Genomic DNA, 21,473 nt, shown 5'->3' with positions numbered 1-21,473 from the left:
AGAAAAAAAAAAAACTTTAAAAGGAGCAGAGCCAGGACTTGAACACAGCCCAGTCCAAAACTCTCTGTACATTTTTTCTTATATAAACATAAATATATATTAGGCATATTGGCAGGATGTATCTTAAATTCACTATAATGCAAATTTACTGATATTTTGGAGGGAGGAAAAGGAGATAAAGGAAAAAAATATACAACGCAACAAAGAATCTGTAACAAACAAGGAACAGGAGTACCTCAGTTCTATACAGACATACACACAAAGAATAAGATAGACTCCTTTGTGGAACATAAACAGAGCAGAAATTTCTAGTGAAGGGCAGATACCAATGCCACAGGACTACTGGGCTGTGGGTCAGAAACTGATCAAGGTGATTGGGCTCCCCCTAAGCTTGCAGGTTAATGAAGACCAAAATTCCTGTGGAAGGAGTGGATCAGAATAAATAAGGGAAGCTGGGGGACACGGTTCCCCCATCATGGAAAGGAGCTGAAAAATGTTGATAACTTGAGCTATGACAAGGAGAAAGCTGCAAGTTATCAGTGACCATAAAAAGGCAAAGTTATGCAGCAAAACCTGAACTTCTTAAGAGTAGGATGGGAATTCAGAGCCACCAACTCTGATTTTAGGTTCAGTCACAGACTGAGGGTCCCTGGGACATGATATCCACAATAAAAAAGTGACAGATAGGGAGAACACCTAGGCAAAAGTGAGGGAAAAGGGGCCAGTGCTGAGGCATAGCAGGTGAGGCCACTGCCTGCAGTTCTGGCATCTCATATGGCCACAGGTTTGAGTCCCGGCTGCTCCACTTCCAATCCAGCTCTCTGCTATGGCCTGGGAAAGCAGCAGAAGATGGCCCAAGTGCTTGGGCCCCTGCACCCATATGGGAGACCTGGAAGAAGCTCCAGGCTTCTGGCTTCCAATTGGCACAGCTCTGGCGATTGCAGCCATTTGGGCAATGAACCAGCAGATGGAATACCTCTCTCTGTCTCTCTTTCTCTGTAGCTCCATCTTTCAAATAACTAATATTTTTTTTTAAAAAGGGGAAAATTTCATCAAGAAGAGTCAGCATAATAAATTCCCAAGTACATGAAAATAACTAACACTAAGACCATTAACAATCTAAGGATAAAGTCACTACCAAAAATATGCAACAGAATTTCAAAATGATTTAAATATGTGTATTTAAAGGAATAGCCATAAGTATATGAAATTTGAAAACAAGGGGCCGGCACTGTGGTGTAGTGGGTAAAGCTGCCTCCTGTAGTGCCAGCATCCCATATGGGTGCTAACTGGGGTCCTTGCTGCTCCTCTTCTGATCTAGCTCCCTGCTAATGCCCCTTGGGAAAGCAGCAGACGATGGCCCAAGTACCCGGGCCCTTGCACCCATGTGGCAGACTCGGAAAAAGCTCCTGGCTCCTGCTGGCTTTCGATGGGCCCAGCTCTGGTTGTTGCAGCCATTTGGGGAGTGAACCAGTGGAGGAAGATCTGTCTCTCCTCCCTCTAACTGTGCCTTTCAAATACATAAATAAATCTTAAAAAAAAAAAGTCAAGAAATATGAATCAAGGAGGAAAGAAAAAAATTAGAAACCCTAGAAATAAAATATATTTATAGAAAGAAAAATCTCAACAGATGGTATAGGGACTGGCGCTGTGGCAAAGTGGGTAAAGCTGATTCCTGTGGTGCCAACATCCTATATGGGTGCTGGTTCGAGTCCTGGATGCTCTGCTTCTGATCCAGCTCCCTGCTATGGCCTGGGAAAGCAGCCAAAGATAGCCCAAGTCCTTGGGCCCCTGCATCCACATGGGAGACCCAGAAGCAGGTCCAGGCTCCTGGTTTTGGATTGGCCCAACTCTGGTCGGATTGGCCCAGCTCTGGCTGTTATAGCCATTTGGGGAATGACCAGAGGATGGAATCTCTCTCTCTCTCTCTCCTTCTCTCTGTAATTCTGCCTTTCAAATAAATAAATCTTTAAATAAACCCAAGAAACAAAAAACAGATGGTATAACTCCAGATGCTCCAGAAAAAGAAAATTAACGAATTGAAAGAGAATATTGAGGAATTCGCTCAGAACCCAGTGAAAACAATATTCAAGGAGATAATGGATAAAGAAGTTTCCAGAACTGAAGAATATTAGATTGAAAGTATAGGGGCTGGCGCTGTGGTGTAGCGGGTAAAGCCGTTGCCTGCAGTGCCAGCAATCCATATGGGCGCCAGTTCAAGTCCTGGCTGCTCTGCTTCTGATCCAGCTCTCTGCTGTGGCCTGGGAGAGTAATAAAAGATGGCCCAAGTCCTTGGGCCCCTGCACCTGCGTGGGAGACCTGGAAGAAGCTCCTGGATTCTGGCTACAGATTGGCACGGCTCCGGCCATTGTGGCCAATAGGGGAGTGAACCAGCGGATGGAAGACCTCTCTGTCTCTGCCTCTCCTGCTCTTTGTGTAACTCTGACTTTCAAATAAATAAATAAATCTTTTAAAAAAGTACATAGGATTAAAATTAGACAATGACAACAACAAAATATAATTACAAAAAACTTGGTTTAGATCAAGAGAAAAGAAAGCTGGATAATGAGGCATGGTGCAAATGGGCAATTTATTTAAAAACAAAGTCATGGACGACTAGAAACCAACACCATGAATTCTTCCCTACAGCAATGCTCTCATTACAGCAGTAGGGGTGGTGCTCTCCTCTCACATCAGGGTCACCTTTCCCTAAGTAAACAAGTAGAGAAGAGAGGACAATAAAAACAATTCAGATTATTTTATAACTGCAGTTTCTGTATACATCCATTTAGGTATATTCTTACTAAGCCTACCTGAATATTCTTTCATGTCTGGTTGTAACAGCCCAATAAACTTTATAGGCCATAAAATTCTCCTTCAATAGCTTCTAAAAGACAAGCTATCCAACCATGTTTATAAACTGTCTGGATTGCAATGTGCCATTATTTTCTCCAACATTTCCTTCCCTACTGGCTCCTTTTTTTTTTTTTTAACCATCATCAGAAAGGTGATACCTATAATTCAGTAAAAACAGTTTAAGGTAAAAGTTGTCCTGCTATTTAAATGTGTACCACTTTTTTCATGTGAGTTATGAGTTTTACCAATAGGGTCATTTTACTTTTTTGTAATATTTCATTATAACTTGGAAATAAAGTTCCTACCTTGCTCCTATATACCCCCCTAATCACTGTCATTTAAAATATGGAAATGTAGGGGGCCGGCATTATGGCATAGTGGGTAAAGCCACTACCTGCAGTGCTGGCACTCCATATGGGTGCCAGTTCAAGTCCCGGCTTCTCCACTTCCGATCCAGCTCTCTGCTATGGCCTGGGAAAGCAGTAGATGGCCCAAGGACTTGCACCCATGTAGGAGACTTGAAAGAAGGCTCCTGGCTTCGGATTGGTGCAGCTCTAGCCACTGTGGCCAGTTGGGGAATGAACCAGCAGATGGAAGACCTCTCCCTCTCCCTCTCCCTCTCTCTCTGCCTCTCCTTTTCTTTTGTAACTCTGACTTCCAAATAAATAAAAAATCTTAAAAAGAAATGGTAAAGTTTATTCCGCATCTGCTTTTCCAAAGCCTTAAATTAAGATTGCTTGTGATTTACTTTCTTATTTGGGAAGGATAACTTTTCATTACAATTTTACTATACAAGGGGAGTATTTTTCAAAAGTTGTCATTCTTGAAGACCAGCAAACATGCCAGTAATTTGTAAGTTTAAAGACATGTTTGTAAAACAGGTCCACCCTATTTTATGCTATAATTTCTGAGGATCTAAAAAAGCTATTTTTTTCCTTTTAAAATTATTTATTTGAAAGACAGATAGAGAGAACTCCCATATGCCAGTTTACTTCCCAAATGTATGCAATGGCCAGGGCTGGGCCAAGATCAAATTCAGGAGCCAGAAACACCACCAGATTTTCCATGTGGGTGGCAGAAACTCAATAATTTCAGCTAACACTGCTGCCTCCAAGGGACCATATTAGCAGGAAGCTGGAGGCAGAAGCTAAAGTCAGGAATCAAACCCAAGCACTCTGATGTGGGAGACAGGCATCAACTGCTAAGCTAAATGCCTCAAAAACTGAGTTTTTATACATGTGATTATCAAGTATTTATATGCTTAAGTTTACTAATAGGGTATGAAGAAAAAGAATCAGAAATGATTTTGGAAAAATACTACCACCAATCAAGCAATTGTTTTGTACAAGCATTATACCAGATGTTTTAGATACACAATCTCATAATCCTTGTAAGAAAAGTATTACTCAGGGCTGGCGCTGTGGTACAGAAGGTTAAGCCTCTGCTTACATAGCAGCATCCCATATGGGTGCTGGTTAGAGTCCTGCTGCTCCTCTTCTGATCCAACTCCCTGTTAAAGCAGTGAAAATGGCACATACTTGGGTCCCTGCCACCCACATGGGAGACCCAGAAGAAGCTCCTGGCTCTTGGCTTTGGCCAGGCCCAGCCCTGGCCATTGTGGCCATTTGGGGAGTGAACCAGTGGAAGAACGATCTCTCTGCCTCTCCCTCTCTTTAATTCTGACTTTCAAAGATAGAAAGAAAAGTATTACTCTCCATTTTGAGATGAGGAATCGGGCTCACAGAAGAAGTTCACCAATGTCATGTGGCTAGGAAAGGGCTGGGAAAGAATTTGAACCTGGGTCCATCATGGGTCTAAAATCTGTGCTCTTAACTACTGAATTATATATACAACCTTAAGTAAAAATATTTTTTCAACTTGGATTATACCTTTAATTTCACTGTTATTCAATCTGGGATTTTCTACTTAAGAGTTAGACAAAACAGGAGGGGAAGACAAAACAGGTACAGGTGTGCCTTGCAGTTGCAACTTACAAGCTTCCCAAATGGATCAAGAGGGCCAAATAAGGGATATAAAAAGAGGAAGAGGATGAAAACCCTCCTTGACTTTGACTTTACATTGCAAACAGAAATTGCATGCAGCCATGCTCTTGGCAAACAATCCATCCTGAATCTCCGGTCAGTAGAATAGATGGGAAAGCACAACAGTGAGTCTTCATGAAATCGTTCTTGCAGGGGCCAGTGCTGTGGTGTAGCAGGAGAGCCACAGCCTGCAATGCCGGCATCCCATATGGGCACTGGTTTGAGTCCTGGCTGCTCCACTTCCCATCTAGCTCCCTGCTAATGTGCCTGGGAAAGCAGTGGAAGATGGCCCAAGTACTTGGGCTCTGCACCTATATGGAAGACCTGGAAGAAGCTCCTGGCTTTGATCAGGGCCAGCACTGGAAGCTGTGTCCTTTTGTGGAGTAAACTGGCAGATGAAAGATTCTTTCTCTGTCTCTCCCTTTATCTGTAACTCTTTCAAATAAAATAAATCTTAAAAAAAAAATCCTTTCTGTAGCTAACAACACAACTCACTCCATATCGACTACATTCTCTAGCAAACAGCATAGTTGGTATATTTGTTTATTTTAAGAGGCAGGGAGACACAGAGTTTCCAACTGTTGATTCACTGTCCAAATGCCCACAACATCTGGGACTGGGTCTGGCCAAACCCAAGAACTCAATTCAGGTCTCTCATTTGGGTCCAGGGACCCAACCACTTGAACCATCACCTGCTACCCAACTCTCTACTTCTGCGTTAGCAGGAAGTTGGAATCAGGAGCTGGAGCTGGGACTCAGACAAAAGGACTCTGCACCCAGTACCCTGAAATGGGATACTGGTGTCCTAACTGGCAGCTTAACCAGAAGGCCAAACATCCACCCCAAGATAACAGCTTTAATTAGTGGTTTCTGTTACAGAAATGATTAGACATTTCCAGACAGTAGATAATAGCAGGTAAAAACAAACTTTATCATTTATTCTGTCATCAGAGAAGAAAATATTCTCCCATGCCCTCTGAGCAGAAGGCTTGATTAGATCCTAAATAAGCTGAAGGAGTCCAAAAGTCATGGTTCCTGGCAGAACACTTTCCATTACAGTGGAGGTGACTGCATCAGATACTTACTTATCTACAAGAGTCCGTATTACTGCCAGTGTGTCCAGCACTAGCCCATCTACATTTTGTTTCTTTCTCCTTGGCTCATGTGGTCCTCGGCCCCTTCTTGGTGGCCGAACAGGGTCCCGGGGTTGGTTCCTTGTGTCAGCCGTGGGTACCGCACTGTTCTCAGCCTGTTGCTGCTGGGTGTCAACACTGTCTTCTGCTCCGCTATCATCCCTGCAGATACAGGAGTTACCCATGGTAGCAGCGGCACCTCTAGTCCCCAGTAGGTGGGCTATGTGTTCCTCGAGAGTCAACAGCAGACCCTGGCCCAGGCTTCTGCTTGCTAAGAACACGGCCCAACCAAAGACAATCATTTAGATAGTTTTCAGTTTTCCAAGTGCTGTTTTCATAATCTGAAGTCCAGGAACTTGCATCCTATTTGTTTTTAATAACTGAATGCCAGAGAAAGCTGCAGAGCTCATCTCCACCATTATCAACTATGGAGAATTCTGGTCATCCAAGTGCAGTTCTGAAAGAAAAAGAAGAAAAAGGCAAATAAATAGAAGATTCTTGATCATTCAATTACTCAAACTTTCCTAGTTTGATTTTATAGATATTAGGATTACAATGAAGAATCTTCTTTAGTTATTTTGTAGGTTTCCAACACTAAGAGATATCTTTGAATAATAGAATTAATAACCCATGATTTCTTATTATATATTATAAAGTTGATTGTTAACCCATATCCGTATAAACCACAGGATATACAATAGATTTTTTAAAAAATTCATAGGTGTAGTTCTAGCTATAGAGAAATATAGAAGAATGTATAATTGCTTTTCTAGAGCTCCTTTTGTGATTAAAAAAATGACTCATCTCCTTTCTTAAACCTATGGGGCAATTTAATTTAATATGTTTCAATAAAATATCTACTTACAGATGTTAGCTGTTAAAAAAGTTATGGAACAAATATGATAGTGCTCATTTGTTATCACCTATTTGATATCAAGAACAAAAGGCTAGAGTGTTCTACTTCAATTACTAAAACTATGTGGCTTTCCCATTGGAGGCTGACCCAAGAATTTACAGATATCATATAAGTAGTTACAAAGTTTTTCTGTTATATAAGCAACACTGTTTCAGGAAAGCTAAGTTTACATCTGAAAGTTTTTTACAATCATTAGTTTGTTGTACAAGTCTACTACAAAGTTAAGAACAAGATGTACCAAATTATCTTGTCTGAAAATACTAAGCACCTTGCCCCAGGCACCAGGCTGGGACTAGAATAAAGATGAACAAAGTAGTCTCTGCCCTTCAGGAATTCAGGGATGGCCACTCTCATCCCACACAGTACATTTATCATCATTACCCCCCCCCCCAAAAAAAAAAGGACAAAAAAACAAAACCAAAAGCCACCAACCAACCAACCAACCATCAAAAAAGAAACCCACAATACTAACAATAGAACCAGCTCTTCATTAAGCTGAGAAAATCTTGTTAGGTTCTAGGAAGAAGTAAGGATTTGGAAGCAGGACACTGACTAGAAGCTGGTAGCAAAAAGTAAAAGGATGTTATCTGGGGGCCATAGCTGTGGTGCAGTGGGTAAAGCTGCCTGTAGTGCCGGCATCCCATGTGGGTGCTGGTTCGAGTTCTGGCTGTTCCACTTCTGGTCCAGCTCTCTGCTATGGCCTGGGAAAGCAGTGGAAGATGGCCCAAGTCCTTGGGCCTCTGCACCACATGGGAGACCCAGAAGAAGCTTCTGGCTCCTAGCTTCAGATTGACCTGGCTCTGGCTGTTGTGGCCATTTGGGGAGTCAATCAGCGGATGGAAGACTTTCTCTTTGCCTCTGCCTCTTAGAAACTTTGCCTTTTAAATAAATAAATAAATCTTAAAAAAAAAAAAAAAAGGTTGTTATCTGAACCTAGGACATAGAGGGAATTGACAAGGCTAGTGTGTAGTCATCACTCAATATTTGGCTATATACAATTAACTCTTCATATCCTGAGTACTGGCTAATAAAATTGACAACTCAGTGGGATTAGAGGCATGAAAAAAATAACTTTGTTTATTCTGGACAGATTCACAGTAAGTTATTTTCTTTCTTTCTTTTATGATTTATTTTTATTTATTTGAAAGACAGAGTTACAGAGAGAGGTAGAGACAGACATCTTCCATCTGCTGGTTCACCCCCAGATGGCCACAATGGCCGAAGCTGAGCTGATCCAAAGTCAGGAGCCAGGAGCTTCTTCTGGGTCTCCCAGTAAATTATTTTCAATATTTTCCCAATTAAATTGCTGCTTATAGAGGGAAAACAAAAGAAAGAGAGTAAAGTCTTTCCACATATATAAATATGAATATATAATCTAATTATGTAAGAGGAAGGAGGGGAAAGGAAAGGATGGGATGGGAAGGGACAACAGAGAGAGGAAGGAAGGGCGGTAACAGGCAGATGTTATCTCCCTTCGTTTTCTACCACGGCAGCAAGAGCTGGGCCAAGTAATGCCACTGATGTTCCTGGTCCCCAAATCAGCCAAGCTGTCTTCAAAATTTGAAGGCTGCACTTAAAAGGATGTGACCAAAGGATATAGTAGGAGCATGCAAAGACTAAGCTGGAAAGAGCTTTTTAAAGAGAATATACTTTAAACCAGCAAAGAGGCAAAGTAATGACATTCCTATTATTTCAGGGACCAGGGCACAATTTTCTCCAGAGACTCCAGAGCCTTTGCACACATCAGTATGGAAGGTAGGATGGGACACAAGATGCAAATAGATTCAATTTAACCAGACATGTTGAACTGGAGAAGGCACACCTGCAGAAGGGAGACTAATCAAGTACTAAAAATAACTGAAAATTATTTGAGAATATCAAGGTGAGCGTATGTCCCAGAAAACAAAGCCTTGGAGGGGAGAGAATAGGGGATCCTAAAAAGTTATAGTTTAATGCCAACAGTTAGTAAAGCTATTTAGAAAAATTAACAAGAAATAATGTTGAAAAGTGCTAATGAGGAAAGCAGCTTGGTAGATCTTGAATTTTTAAAAAAAGATTTATGTATTTATTTGAAAGGCAGAATTAGAGAGACAGAGACAGAGAATCTTTCATCTGCTGGCTTACTCCCCAAATGGCCACAACAACTTGCCAAGAGCCAGGAACTCCATCCTGGTCTCCCACATGGGTGAAAGAGTCTCAAGCACTTGGACCACTTTCTGCTGCTTTCCCAGGCACATTAGCAGGGAGCTTGACTGCAGGCAGAACAGCTGGGACTCAAACTGGTACTCATGGATGTCAGCATCACAGGTTGAGGCTTAACCCAGTGCATCACAAAGCTGGCCCATGGATCTTGAGTTCTTAAACATTTATTTATTTGGAAAGCAGAGAAATGAACTGAAACTATCTTTGAATGCTGGCCTTCTGGAAAAGTCATCCCAAATAACCTCTAGAATACAGTTACAGTTATTAGATGTTCAGTGGATCTCAACACAAAGGAAAAAGCAGCTCCATAGATTTCCAGCAGTCCACCCTATGAAGCATCATGATGAACCTACATGTTTCTCTGCTTATGAGTAACATTGTCCAGGATAGATAGACCAGAATGAAAAATGGTTAATTATGTAAGGCAACACACTGTATTTATATAAATCACCTTATTTTTTAAAAATCTAATTGGCTTTATTTTTAGTTCTAGCATCAGGCAACATTTGAGTACATAAAAGAGTGTTTCAGAGGCCTGTTTTTGGGCACATCTTCGACACTGGCATCTCATAGGAGTGCCGGTTCCAGTCCCCGGTGCCCTACTTCCTATCTGGCTCCCTGATAATGCCCCTAGGAAACCAACAGAAGATGCCCCAAGCCCTTGGGCCTCTGCTACCCATGTGGGAGACCTGGATGGAGTTTGATTCTCCAGGCTTTGGCTTGGCCTAGCCCTAGTCCTTGCGGCCATTTGGGGAGTGAAGAAGCAGGTGGAAGACTGATCTTTACTCCCCAGCCCCTCCTCCCTGTAACTCTGCCTTTCAGACAAAAAAATTTTTTAAAAAAGTGTTGGCTAGTATTTGGTGTAGCAGGTAAAGTTGCAGCCTGCGATGCCAATATCCTATATGGGTGCCAGTTTGAGTCCTGGCTGCTTCACTTACAATCCAGCTCCCTGCTAATGTGCCTGAGAAAGCAGCAGAAGATGGTCCAAGTGCTTGGGTCCCTGCACCCATGTGGGGACCCAGATGAAGCTCCTGGTTCCTGACTTCGGCCTGACCCAGCCCTGGCTGTTGTGGCTATCTGGGGCGTGAACCAGTGTATAGAAGATCTGTGTCTGTCTCTTCCTCTCTCTTTCTCTCAGTAAATCTGCCTTTCAAAAAAAACAAAATAAATCTTAAAAAAAAAAAAAAAAAAAAGCAGGGACCAATGCTGTGGCATAGTAGGTTAAGCCTCTGCCTGCAGCACTGACATCCCAGCACTGACATGGGTGCTGGTTCCAGTTCCAACTGCTCCACTTCCAATCCAGCTCTCTGCTATGGCCTGGCAAAGCAGAAGAAGTTGGCCCAAGTCCTTGGGCCCCTGCACTGCGTGGGAGACCTGGAAGAAGCTCCTGGATCCTGGCTTCAGATAGGTGCAGCTCCAGCCGTTGCAGCTAATTGGGGAGTGAACCAGTAGGTGGAAGACCTCCCTCTCTCTCTTATCTTCTCTAACTCTGACTTTCAAATAAATAAATAATCTTTTTTTTTTTTAAAGAAATAACCTAAATCCAAATGTATATGTCCACACACACAGTCTCCAAATGTTACTTTAAGATCCTTGCAGATTAATGAATACTTTCAGCCAGTGATGTGCTGGGATTGACTTATACTGGCCCAGGAGTATTCACTGTGAAATGTCTCTTCCCAATTCTGTATTTGATGACAACTATATTACAAGTCTGAAATCGGCAATGGTGAGAAGATTTACAGAATAGAAAAGGGGAACCCTACAAATTAGAACTGCTGATTTCCTGGAGACCCAATTGTTAAAAATTTGCCAGCACAATATAGCTTCCAACTCAACAAAGTAGGGAGTACAATACATGTCTGTGGAAAGTCAGTAAGTTTCTACGCTGACTATCAAGAGCATGTTGCTGCTCCTTATCTGTGTCCAAAAGAGTTTGTAGTATTTGGTGACAATACACATGTACCCCAATTTAATTCATTGTTGAGAGGCCTACTCAACCAGAGAACTTTAAAAAACAAAAAATCAAAAAAATTCTCTCCTGACGCATTTTTTTTTTTAGATTTATCTTCCACAAAGGAATGGTTGACCCTAACTTAAGAGTTTTACACATGTAACAGCAATTTATCCCCAGACCACTTACTGAATAAACCGTTACAGGAGAACTTTTCAACAATACCAGCAATCTGATGTTACTCTTTGTCACCCAACCCCTCTCAGACCCTGTGCTTTCTGATCTTCCAAACAGAAGAAAAATCTATTTTTCAAAAAGATTTATTTGAGAGGTAGAGTTACAGTGAGAGGGAGAGACAGAGAAAGGTCTCCCACCCGCTGGTTTACTCCCCAAATGGCCACAATGGCTAGAGCTGGGCCGCTCTGAAGCCAGGAGACAGGAGCTTCTTCTGGGTCTCCCATAGAGGTGCAGGGCCCAAGCACTTGGGCATCTTCTAATGCTTTCCCAGGCCAGAGCAGAAAGCAGGTGGGACTAGAATTGGCTCCCATATGGGATGCCAGCACTGCAGGCTGAGGATTAACCTACTGTGCCACAGCACCGTCCCCCAATCTATTTATTTTTTATTTAGAAAGCTTATTATAAGGCCAGCGCCGCGGCTCACTAGGCTAATCCTCTGCCTGTGGCGCCGGCATTCCGGGGTTCTAGTCCCTGTCGGGGCGCTGGTTCTGTCCCAGTTGCTCCTCTTCCAGTCCAGCTCTCTGTTGTGGCCCGGGAAGGCAGTGGAGGATGGCCCAAGTGCGTGGGCCCTGCACCTGCGTGGGAAACCAGGAGGAAGCACCTGGCTCCTGGCTTTGGATCCGCGCAGTGCGCCGGCCATAGCAGCCACTTGGGGAATGAACCAACGGAAGGAAGACCTTTCTCTCTAACTTTGCCTGTCAAAAAAATAGAAAAAAAAAAAGAGAGAGAGAGAGAGAGAGAGAGAGAGAGAGAGAGAGACAGAGATTTTTCTATCCACTGATTGCATCCCCAAATGGCCATAATGGCTGGGGCTGGGCCAGGCCAAAGCCAGGAGCTTCATCCGGGTCTCCCGTGTGGGTATAGGGGCCTAAGCACTTGGGCACCAGCAGGGAACTGGATCAGAAATGCAGCAGACAGGACTTGAACCAAGATCTGTTTGGGATGCTGATATCATAAGAAGCTATGCCACAACACTGTCCCCTATTTTGATTCTTTTCTTTTTTTTAAATTTATTTGACAGATAGAGTTAGACAGTAAAGGTGGTGTCTCTCTTGCTCTCTCTCTCTGCAACTCTGCCTTTCAAATAAACAAGATAAATCTAAAAAATCAAAAGAGATAATGATGTGAAAGTTATGTACATTTTAAATCAATATACATATAGCATGAAGTTTTTTGTTTTTGTTTTTTTTTTAAGATTTATTTATTTATTTGAAAGTCACAGTTACACAGGCTGGCGCCACGGCTCACTAGGCTAATCCTCCACCTTGCGGCGCCGGCACACCAGGTTCTAGTTCCGGTCGGGGTGCCGGATTCTGTCCCGGTTGCCCCTCTTCCAGGCCAGCTCTCTGCTGTGGCCAGGGAGTACAGTGGAGGATGGCCCAAGTGCTTGGGCCCTGCACCCCATGGGAGACCAGGAGAAGTACCTGGCTCCTGCCATCAGATCAGTGCAGTGCGCAGGCCGCAGCGCGCTGGCTGCGGCGGCCATTGGAGGGTGAACCAACAGCAAAGGAAGACCTTTCTCTCTGTCTTTCTCTCACTGTCCACTCTGTCCAAAAAAAAAAAAAAAAAAAAGAGTTACACAAAGAGCAGGAGAGGCAGAGACAGAGAGGTCTTCCATCCACTGGTTCACTCCCCAATTGGCTGCTACAGCCAGAGCTGTGCCGATCTGAAGCCAGGATCCAGGAGCTTCTTCCAGGTCTCCCCCGTAGGTGCAGGGGCCCAAAGACTTGGGCCATCTTCTACTGCTTTCCTAGGCCATAGCAGAGAGCTGGATTGGAAGTTGAGTAGTTGGGACTCAAACTGGCACCAATATGAGATGCTACCACTGCAGACAGTGGCTTTACCCACTATGCCACAGTGCCGGCCCAAGGCTTATAATTCTTATCTCTAATTCATACTTTGAAAATAAAACATATATTCTTACAAGTAACGCACATTAATGCAGTTTTTTCACTTTGGGTATATCCGTTACTAGGTTTGCATAGCAATATATACATGGTTTACAGATACTATACATATACTATATATACATATATTTACTGTATATATGCTATATATTTACATATACTATATATACATGGTTTACAGAAATCAGTGAAATAATCCTGGATCAAAATAACAAATGATGGGGCCAGAGTTTGGCACAGGAGGTTAAGCTGCTGCCTGCAACTCCTGTATCCCATGTGGGTGCTGGTTTGAGTCTAGACTGCTCCACTTTAGATCTAGGTCTCTGCTGATGTACCTAGAAAAGCAGGAAAGGATGGCCCGAGTGTTTGGGCCCCTGCACCTATGTGGGAGACCCAGATGGAGTTCCAGGTTCTTGGCTTCAACCTGGCCCAGCCCTGGCCATTGTGTTTGTTTGGGGAGTAAACCAGTGAACGGAAGAGCTCTCTCTCCTCTGTCTCCCTCTCTCTTTCTCCCCTCTTTCTCTTTTTGTCAACTCTGTCTTTCAAATAAGTAAATCCTTTAAAAAAAGATAATTTTCCAATCTAATATTCAGAGATATGATATAGGAGTAATTAAGGATAGCAACTACACAGTTACTTGAAGAATTTCAAAATACCTTGTAAACAATAAAGCTACCTACACCATACAATTAAATTGTGTTTGTTTTCTTTCAATTTCCCTTACAGAATGAAATAAGCCACTTATTAACATCCCAGTGCACTTCAATTAAATCAACTCTAAAATGTCTTGTTAGAGGTAATTTAGCCAAGAACAAGTTCAATATTGGACACATTAACATTCATTTAGTTGAGGCCAGCACTGTGGCATAATGGGGAAAGCAGCTGCCTGCAATGCCAGTATCCTATATGGGTGCTGGTTCAAGTCCTGGCTGCTCCACTTCCAATCCAGCTCCCTGCTAACACGCCTGAGAAAGCAGCAGAACATGGCCTGGATACTTGGGCCCCTGCACCCATGTGGGAGACCCAGAGGAAGCTCCTGGCTCCTTGCTTCAGGTTGGCCCAGCTCCGGCCATTGCAACCATTTGGGGAGTGAAGATCTGTCTTTACATCCCCTCCTCCCCCCGTAACTGCCTTTCAAATAAATAAATAAAAATCCACTGGTTTAGACAGACACTTGTTGAATTTACCCATAGACTAATCCAAAATACATAGAACGTGAGACTCCATATGAGAGTGAGATCATGTGATACTTGTCTTACTGTGCTTGGATCATTTCACTTAACATAATGACCTCCAGTTCTATCCATGCTGTTACAAAAGAGAAGATTTCACCCTTTTTAATGGCTGAGTTTTACATACTTCACCTTAACTTTCACTTTGGTGGTGGCCAAAGCTGGGAACTGCAGACTCAATCCAGGTCTCCCCCAGAGCTGGCAAGGACCCAGTTACTTAAGCCAGCATCTGCTACCTTCCAGGATACGTGTTAGCAGGAAGGTTGGAATCAAGCGCATAGCTAGGACTTGAACCCAGGCACCAGATATGGGAATGTGGGCATCTTAACGCTTGGATTGACAGCCTGTTTCTAGTTCTTTTATTTCTATTTATTTATTTATTTATTTGACAGGCAGAGTTAGACAGAGAGAGAGAGAGACAGAGACAGAGAGAAAGGTCTTCCTTCCGTTGGTTCACCCTCAAATGGCCGCCATGGAGCCAGGTGCCTCCTCCTGGTCTCCCATGCGGGTGCAGGGCCCAAGCACTTGGGCCATCCTCCACTGCCTTCCCGGGCCACAGCAGAGAGCTGGACTGGAAGAGGAGCAACTGGGACAGAATCTGGCGCCCCGACAGGGACTAGAACCCGGGGTGCCAGTGCCGCAGGCGGAGGATTAGCCTAGTGAGCCGCGGTGCCGGCCACTAATTCTTTTATTTTTAAAAGCTTCTCTGAGGGGAAAAACAGAAATCAAACTTAGGGTCTCAGTAAGTTTAGTGTCAAAGGAGTGAGATTCTGGTACTCACTGTCAGTACAAAACAGAGACTTCCAGCTCACCACAGAGGCATTTGGCCAACTGGTCTAACCCTCTCTGACAAATGGTCCAGGAATCAATGATTCAGCTCTTCAAATATTTGCTTTTATTCAGTCTTAATACAGACAACTGACAGAAAGAACATTTTTTTTCTTTGAAAATAATACTTTAGGATTATGTTGCCAAAAAAGGAGAAACTACTTAAATGAATGACCAAAAGGAAGAAAAACCACACTTTGGGCGCAAAATTACTATTGCTATTATATTTACTTTATCATTCCAAAACAGTGTCAGAGCACATAGCACTTTTTCTAATTCCCCGCACTCAAATCTAAATCAAATAACAACAATGGAGTATGAGGGGGTCTTCAAAATAGTTTATGGAAAATGCATATTATGAAAAAAATGCATAGATTTCAAAAACCTTTTTTAACAATATAAACTTCTTTTATATTCATTTTTCCAGAAACTTTTTAAGTACCTTCTTATACACTGGAAATTTTCAGGGCAGGCATTGTGGTGTAGTAGGTTAAGCTGCAGATTAGGATAACCCCATCACGTATCTGAGTGCCTGGTTCTAGTCCTGGCTACTCTGTGCTTCCGATCCAGCTTCCTGCTAACACACCTGGGAGGAAGCAAATGATGGTCCAATGGTCCAAGTATTTGTGTTCCTGTCACCCTTATCGGAGACCCAGACGGAGTTCTGGGCTTCTGGTTTCTGCCTGGCCTAATCCAGGCTGTTGCAGAAAGAATCAGCAGATGGAATACTCTCTCTCTGCCACTCTGCCTTTCAAGTAAATAAACAGACTTTTTAAAACATATATACTAGAAATTTTAATGATTTTCAGTCATTAGAAAATGTTCTTGGATTTTCCCCTAAAACAGCAAATGTGTATTCAAGCAATAGTTTCTAGTATCACATTTACTGTTGCTTTCCCAACATTTAGGAAAAAAATTCTTCATTTATTCATTCATTCATTCATAAGGCAGAGTGACACATAAAAAGGAAGAGACAGAGATCTTCCATCCTCTGACTCACACCTCAAATGTCTGCAACAGCCAGGAATGAGATAGGCAGAAGCAAGGAACCAGGAACTCCATCCTGGTTTCCCACATAGGAGAAAGGGCCCAAATACTTGGGCCATTCTCCACTGCCTTCCCAGGCATGTTAGCAGGAAGTGGAATAGGAAGCACAGCAGTTGGAATTTGAACTGGGACTCTGATATGGGATGCCTGAAATGGCCTAAAAATGGTAGCCTAACCCACTGTGTGCCACAATGTCAGCCTCCTCCCCCATTTTATTATGAAAAATTTTAAAGCTGTATTAAAATTCACTGTAAGCAGAGTCTATCATTAACATTTTTCTGTGTTTGTTTTATCATATCTGTCAATATCTAAATTCACCATCAATCCAATTTTTTAATGTGTTTCAAAATAAATTGCAGGCATCAATATACTTCCATCTAAATAAGTCAGCATTCATATCACTAGCTAGACTTCAGAGTTTTTAGAAGTTTAGTATATGTAAATTTTAAGCATGTGTTGAGTTCTGTTAAATACATACATCTGTGTACTTAAACCCTCTCAAGATAGACAATACACCCAGAAATATGTTTGTTTTAAAAATATACTGCAAGGGCCGGTGCCGCGGCTCACTAGGCTAATCCTCCGCCTAGTGGCGCCGGCACACCAGGTTCTAGTCCCGGTTGGGGCGCCGGATTCTGTCCCGCTTGCCCCTCTTCCAGGCCAGCCCTCTGCTGTGGCCAGGGAGTGCAGTGGAGGATGGCCCAGGTACTTGGGCCCTGCACCCCATGGGAGACCAGGAAAAGCACCTGGCTCCTGGCTCCTGCCATCGGATCAGCGCGGTGCGCCGGCCACAGCGCGCCAGCCGCGGCGGCCATTGGAGGGTGAACCAACGGCAAAGGAAGACCTTTCTCTCTGTCTCTCTCTCTCACTGTCCACTCTGCCTGTCAAAAAAAAAAAAAAATATATATATATATATATACTGCAGGACAACCCAAAGACACAATTTTCTTACCGAAGACAGTGTTTAAATGAGGAAAATTCAGAAGTCACCAAGACTGAGTATTTGTACTGCAAAAAGTAGATTTACTTCAAGAATATACTTGCCAGTACCTAAAGATGTTTTAATAAGAGTGTTTCAGTGTCTCCAGACTCTAAAGTACCTAGTATTTTGTTGGGGAGGAAAAAGAGATGATTGTGAAATACAGTCAGCCTTCCACATCCTGGGATTATCTGTGGATTCAACCAACTCTGGATCAAAAAAATCAGAAAAAAATAGTGTCTACTGCACAGGTACAGACTCTTTCTGGTCATTATCTCCCCAAGCAGTACAACAACTATTTACATAGCATTTACATTGTATTAAGCATTATAGCATCATAGAGATGATTTCTAGTATTCAGAAGGATGGAAGTAGGTTAGATGCAAACATTACACCATTTTACATAAGGTAACTGAGCAACTTGAGCATTCTGATTCTGGTATCTGTGGAGATCCTTAAACCAATCCCCCCAGAGCTCCAAGGGACAGCTGTAGTTGGTTTTCACTTTCCCCCAAAAGGAAAGGCAGTCTTGATAGGATGTTTTCACATGTCACCCTGGTGTCCAAAATCATCTATTGCACAGTAACATAGAGGTACTTGAGGTTTAAATTACACAGAATACTATTATTTCCAGACTGTAACTGTTAAATAATCTGGGAAAAGCACTGAATGATTCTGACATTTCTCTTATATACTGAGGTTGGTTTAAGAAAGTACATCTTTGGGGCTGGCACTGTGGCGCAGCGGGTTAACGCCCTGGCTAGAGGTGCCAGCATCCCATATGGGTGCTGGTTTTAGTCCCGGCTGCTCCTCTTCCAATCCAGCTCTCTGCTGTGGCCTGGGAAAGCAGAAGATGGCCCAAGTTGGGCCCCTGCACCCGCATGGGAGACCCAGAAGAAGCTCCTGGCTCCTGGCTTTGGATCAGCGCAACTCCGGCCGCTGCGGCCATTTGGGGAGTGAACCAACTGACAGAAGACCTTTCTCTCTGTTTCTCCCTCTCACTGTCTTTAACTCTGCTTCTCAAATAAACAAATAAAATCTTAAAAAAAAAAAAAAAAAAAGAAAGTACATCTTTGAGAGGAAAGTAGAGAATTTTCTGGTTGAAATGTTAGGAAAAAAATTTATTTCCAAACAAGTTTCCCTAAAATTTTGAAAAATTTTTAGCCCAGTAGCAGTGGTGTCTGTGGTCAGATGAGACTTTGGCAGAGTTACGGAATATGGTCCGGACCCGAAACAGTACAAAGGAGCAAAGACAAATCCTTTTAGTATTCAAAAAAAATGTATTAAAAATAGAATCTAGGCCTGGGATAGAGTAAGGAATTTCCAGAAGCAAATAAGAGTTGAAAAAAAAGAAAAAGTAAATAATCCCTGTCTGAAGTCTCAAGGATTGAAAATTTGCCTTGGATCCAAAAAGGAAACACTAAGGAAGATCTGAGGTAAGTGCTAATGACGGCTGCAGTACAGGGCAGAAAAACAAATGTCCTATTCCATACTATTTGGGAATTTCTCCCTGGGAAACCAAATAACAGGAAATCATATAGCTGTGTTACTTAAACACACACAAATCTGAAGGAAGAGGGTTTTTCTGTTATAGAAAATGCTGTGCTATTAAGTAAAGCAAACAAAATATGTAAATAGCACCAGTAGCAATGCTTTCCTTATGGATAGCTACTTAAAATAGTGTCTAAAAACACTGTCTAGAAACAAGTGCATGCTCTATTGGATACCTATTAGGACCTGTCAGGAACTCAATAAAGTAGAAAATGTTCCCAAATATATTTGCCACTCTGAAGAACCAAGAAACTGCCATTCAATAAATATAGCCATATAAGCAATGCTTAGATGCCATGCAGTGAGTAAAGATGAAAAAATTCATTGCTTATATTACAGACATTGAGTAAACACTGCTAACAGATCCAAGATTAGGGACAAAGGACAGCAATAGCCAATATGCTTAGTATCCTACCCAAAGCTTCTAGATAAAGCACCAAGTCCACTAGAAGGAGGCCTCTTGTTCCACCCACTTTGCAGCAGAAAAGGAATTTGGGGACACTTAAGTATCTCTGTATGAGCAAATGTTTAAGTGACTATATAAATTGGTATCAGGAAAAGGAGAACAGAGAACTTGAATTGGCATTTAACTCATTCATGTCTTAAATTATAAGCCAAAATTTTGCTGGTACAAATATCCCTGTCCTCACAGTAAAAGCCTATAAATTAAATCAATAAGAATGAAGCAATACAGTAACTCTAATGAAAACAAACAAGGAGTCACAATGGGAAGCCAAGATAATTTTGAGACATTATTGATGATGCAGTCCAAATGAAACACCCTTTCTGAGCACTGCAGGATTCCCTGTTTGATGTATGGCATGTGAGCAGCTCTGCACTGGTGCTGAGTTTACCAGGACAGACTTTCTGGGAGAACAAGGAATTAAAGATCACTGTACTCTCATATCACTCTAGTTTTGGGTAACAAATACCATGTTTTAGTGAACCATTAATAACTGAATTGATAGGTTATTAATACATAGCCCTTAGGCATATTTAAGTCTGATCAACTATGAAGCAATAAGATCTGAAAAAGACACCATGTGAGCAAGCGAGCTGCATTTCTCATGAGGAGGAGTAGGGTAGGAACTACATTTTGGGAATCACTGCATTAAGAGAACAGAGACAGAAACTTAATTCTTCAGGAGGCAGAAGAGCTAACACTGAAACATTAAACTATGAGGTAATAATATACTTGCTGAGTAAGGCATTTCAAAGCTTCTATTTGAGGTATATAGAATCCATGAAATTATGCCTGGAAACTGTAATTTCAAACAGTAAGAAAGCTACATGTAGTGTTCACTTCTTAACAGACTTGAAGAATGCATCAGTTCTTTCAAATGTCTTCTTAGTGTTCAAAAGCTCGGAAACAAAGATTTTATTTTCCTAAGGGCTCACTGTTATTTATAAGGTAACTACCAGATTTAGGCTGCACTTTCATCTGTAGTTACTGCTTCTACAGATTTAAACAGCAGCCACTCTCCTTTGGAATGGACTCAGACCAAAATACAATAAATTTGTATCTTTTTCCTTGCCATCAAGACTGGCAAGAAAATCATTTCAAAAGAGGACTTAGTGAATAAAGCAAAGGGAAAATATTCACGCGTTTGTACTTCTAAACATTGTGGCTGGCTCCAGTTTGGCATTCACTATTCCAATTTTTAATTTTTGAATTTGAATACCAGGAAAATTCAATAGTACATGTTCTGAAAACCTCCAAAAGCTTGAAGAGAGGCTTATGCCATTATTTACTATCTCCAAATAACTCTTTTGAGTTATTTGATTAGATAGATTACTGATTTCCCATTTGTGGGGCTTGTTGACTTGGACCTACTTTTAAAATTTTATTTAAGGTGTACAAATTCCATGTATTTCATACAAACAGATTTAGGAACACAGTGATACTCCCCACTCTACTCTCCCTCCTGCCCGTGCTCCCACCCTTCCTCCTCCTTCCTCTTTTATTCTCTCTCAATTTTTTTACAGTGATCTACTTTCAGTTTACTTTTTTTTTTTTTTTTTTTTTTTTTTGACAGGCAGAGTGGACAGTGAGAGAGAGAGACAGAGAGAGAAAGGTCTTCCTTTGCCGCTGGTTCACCCTCCAATGGCCGCCGCTGCAGCCGGCGCACCGCGCTGATCCTGGCAGGAGCCAGGAGCCAGGTGCTTTTCCTGGTCTCCCATGGGGTGCAGGGCCCAAGCACCTGGGCCATCCTCCACTGCACTCCCTGGCCATAGCAGAGAGCTGGCCTGGAAGAGGGGCAACCGGGACAGAATCCGGCGCCCCAACCGGGACTAGAACCCGGTGTGCCGGCGCCGCAAGGTGGAGGATTAGCCTATTGAGCCACGGCGCCGGCTTACTTTCAGTTTACTTTATACTCATAGGATTAACCCTACACCAAATAAAGGGTTCAGGGGCCGGCACTGTGGCGTAGCTGGTTAAGCCGCTGCCTGCAGTGCCTGCATCCCATATGGATGCTGGTTTGAGACCTGGCTGCTCCACTTCCAATCCAGCTCTCTGCTATGGCCTGGAAAAGCAGCAGAAGATGCCCCAAGTCCTTAGGTCCCTGCACCCACGTGGGAGACCCAGAA

At 42.5% G+C, this 21,473-nt stretch overlaps 1 protein-coding gene across 5 annotated transcripts in view; it reads right to left on the bottom strand.

Annotated features, from left to right (window-relative positions):
• Positions 1–21,473, bottom strand: part of RSPRY1 (ring finger and SPRY domain containing 1) — a 49,997-nt gene that overhangs the window by 24,069 nt on the left and 4,455 nt on the right. For 4 of the 5 annotated variants that reach the window (XM_008257327.4, XM_070061956.1, XM_070061955.1 and 1 more), the window contains exon 2: positions 5,984–6,488. In XM_008257327.4, coding sequence (XP_008255549.2) covers positions 5,984–6,333 — 350 coding nt within the window. In that variant the 5' untranslated portion in view covers positions 6,334–6,488. The remainder of the gene's footprint in view (positions 1–5,983; positions 6,489–21,473) is intronic. The other variant, XM_051846799.2, reaches the window with a different exon arrangement.

This window comes from Oryctolagus cuniculus, chromosome 18 (assembly GCF_964237555.1).
Source record: "Oryctolagus cuniculus chromosome 18, mOryCun1.1, whole genome shotgun sequence".
NCBI lineage: Eukaryota > Metazoa > Chordata > Mammalia > Lagomorpha > Leporidae > Oryctolagus > Oryctolagus cuniculus.
This window is presented reverse-complemented; position numbering and strand designations above follow the sequence as displayed.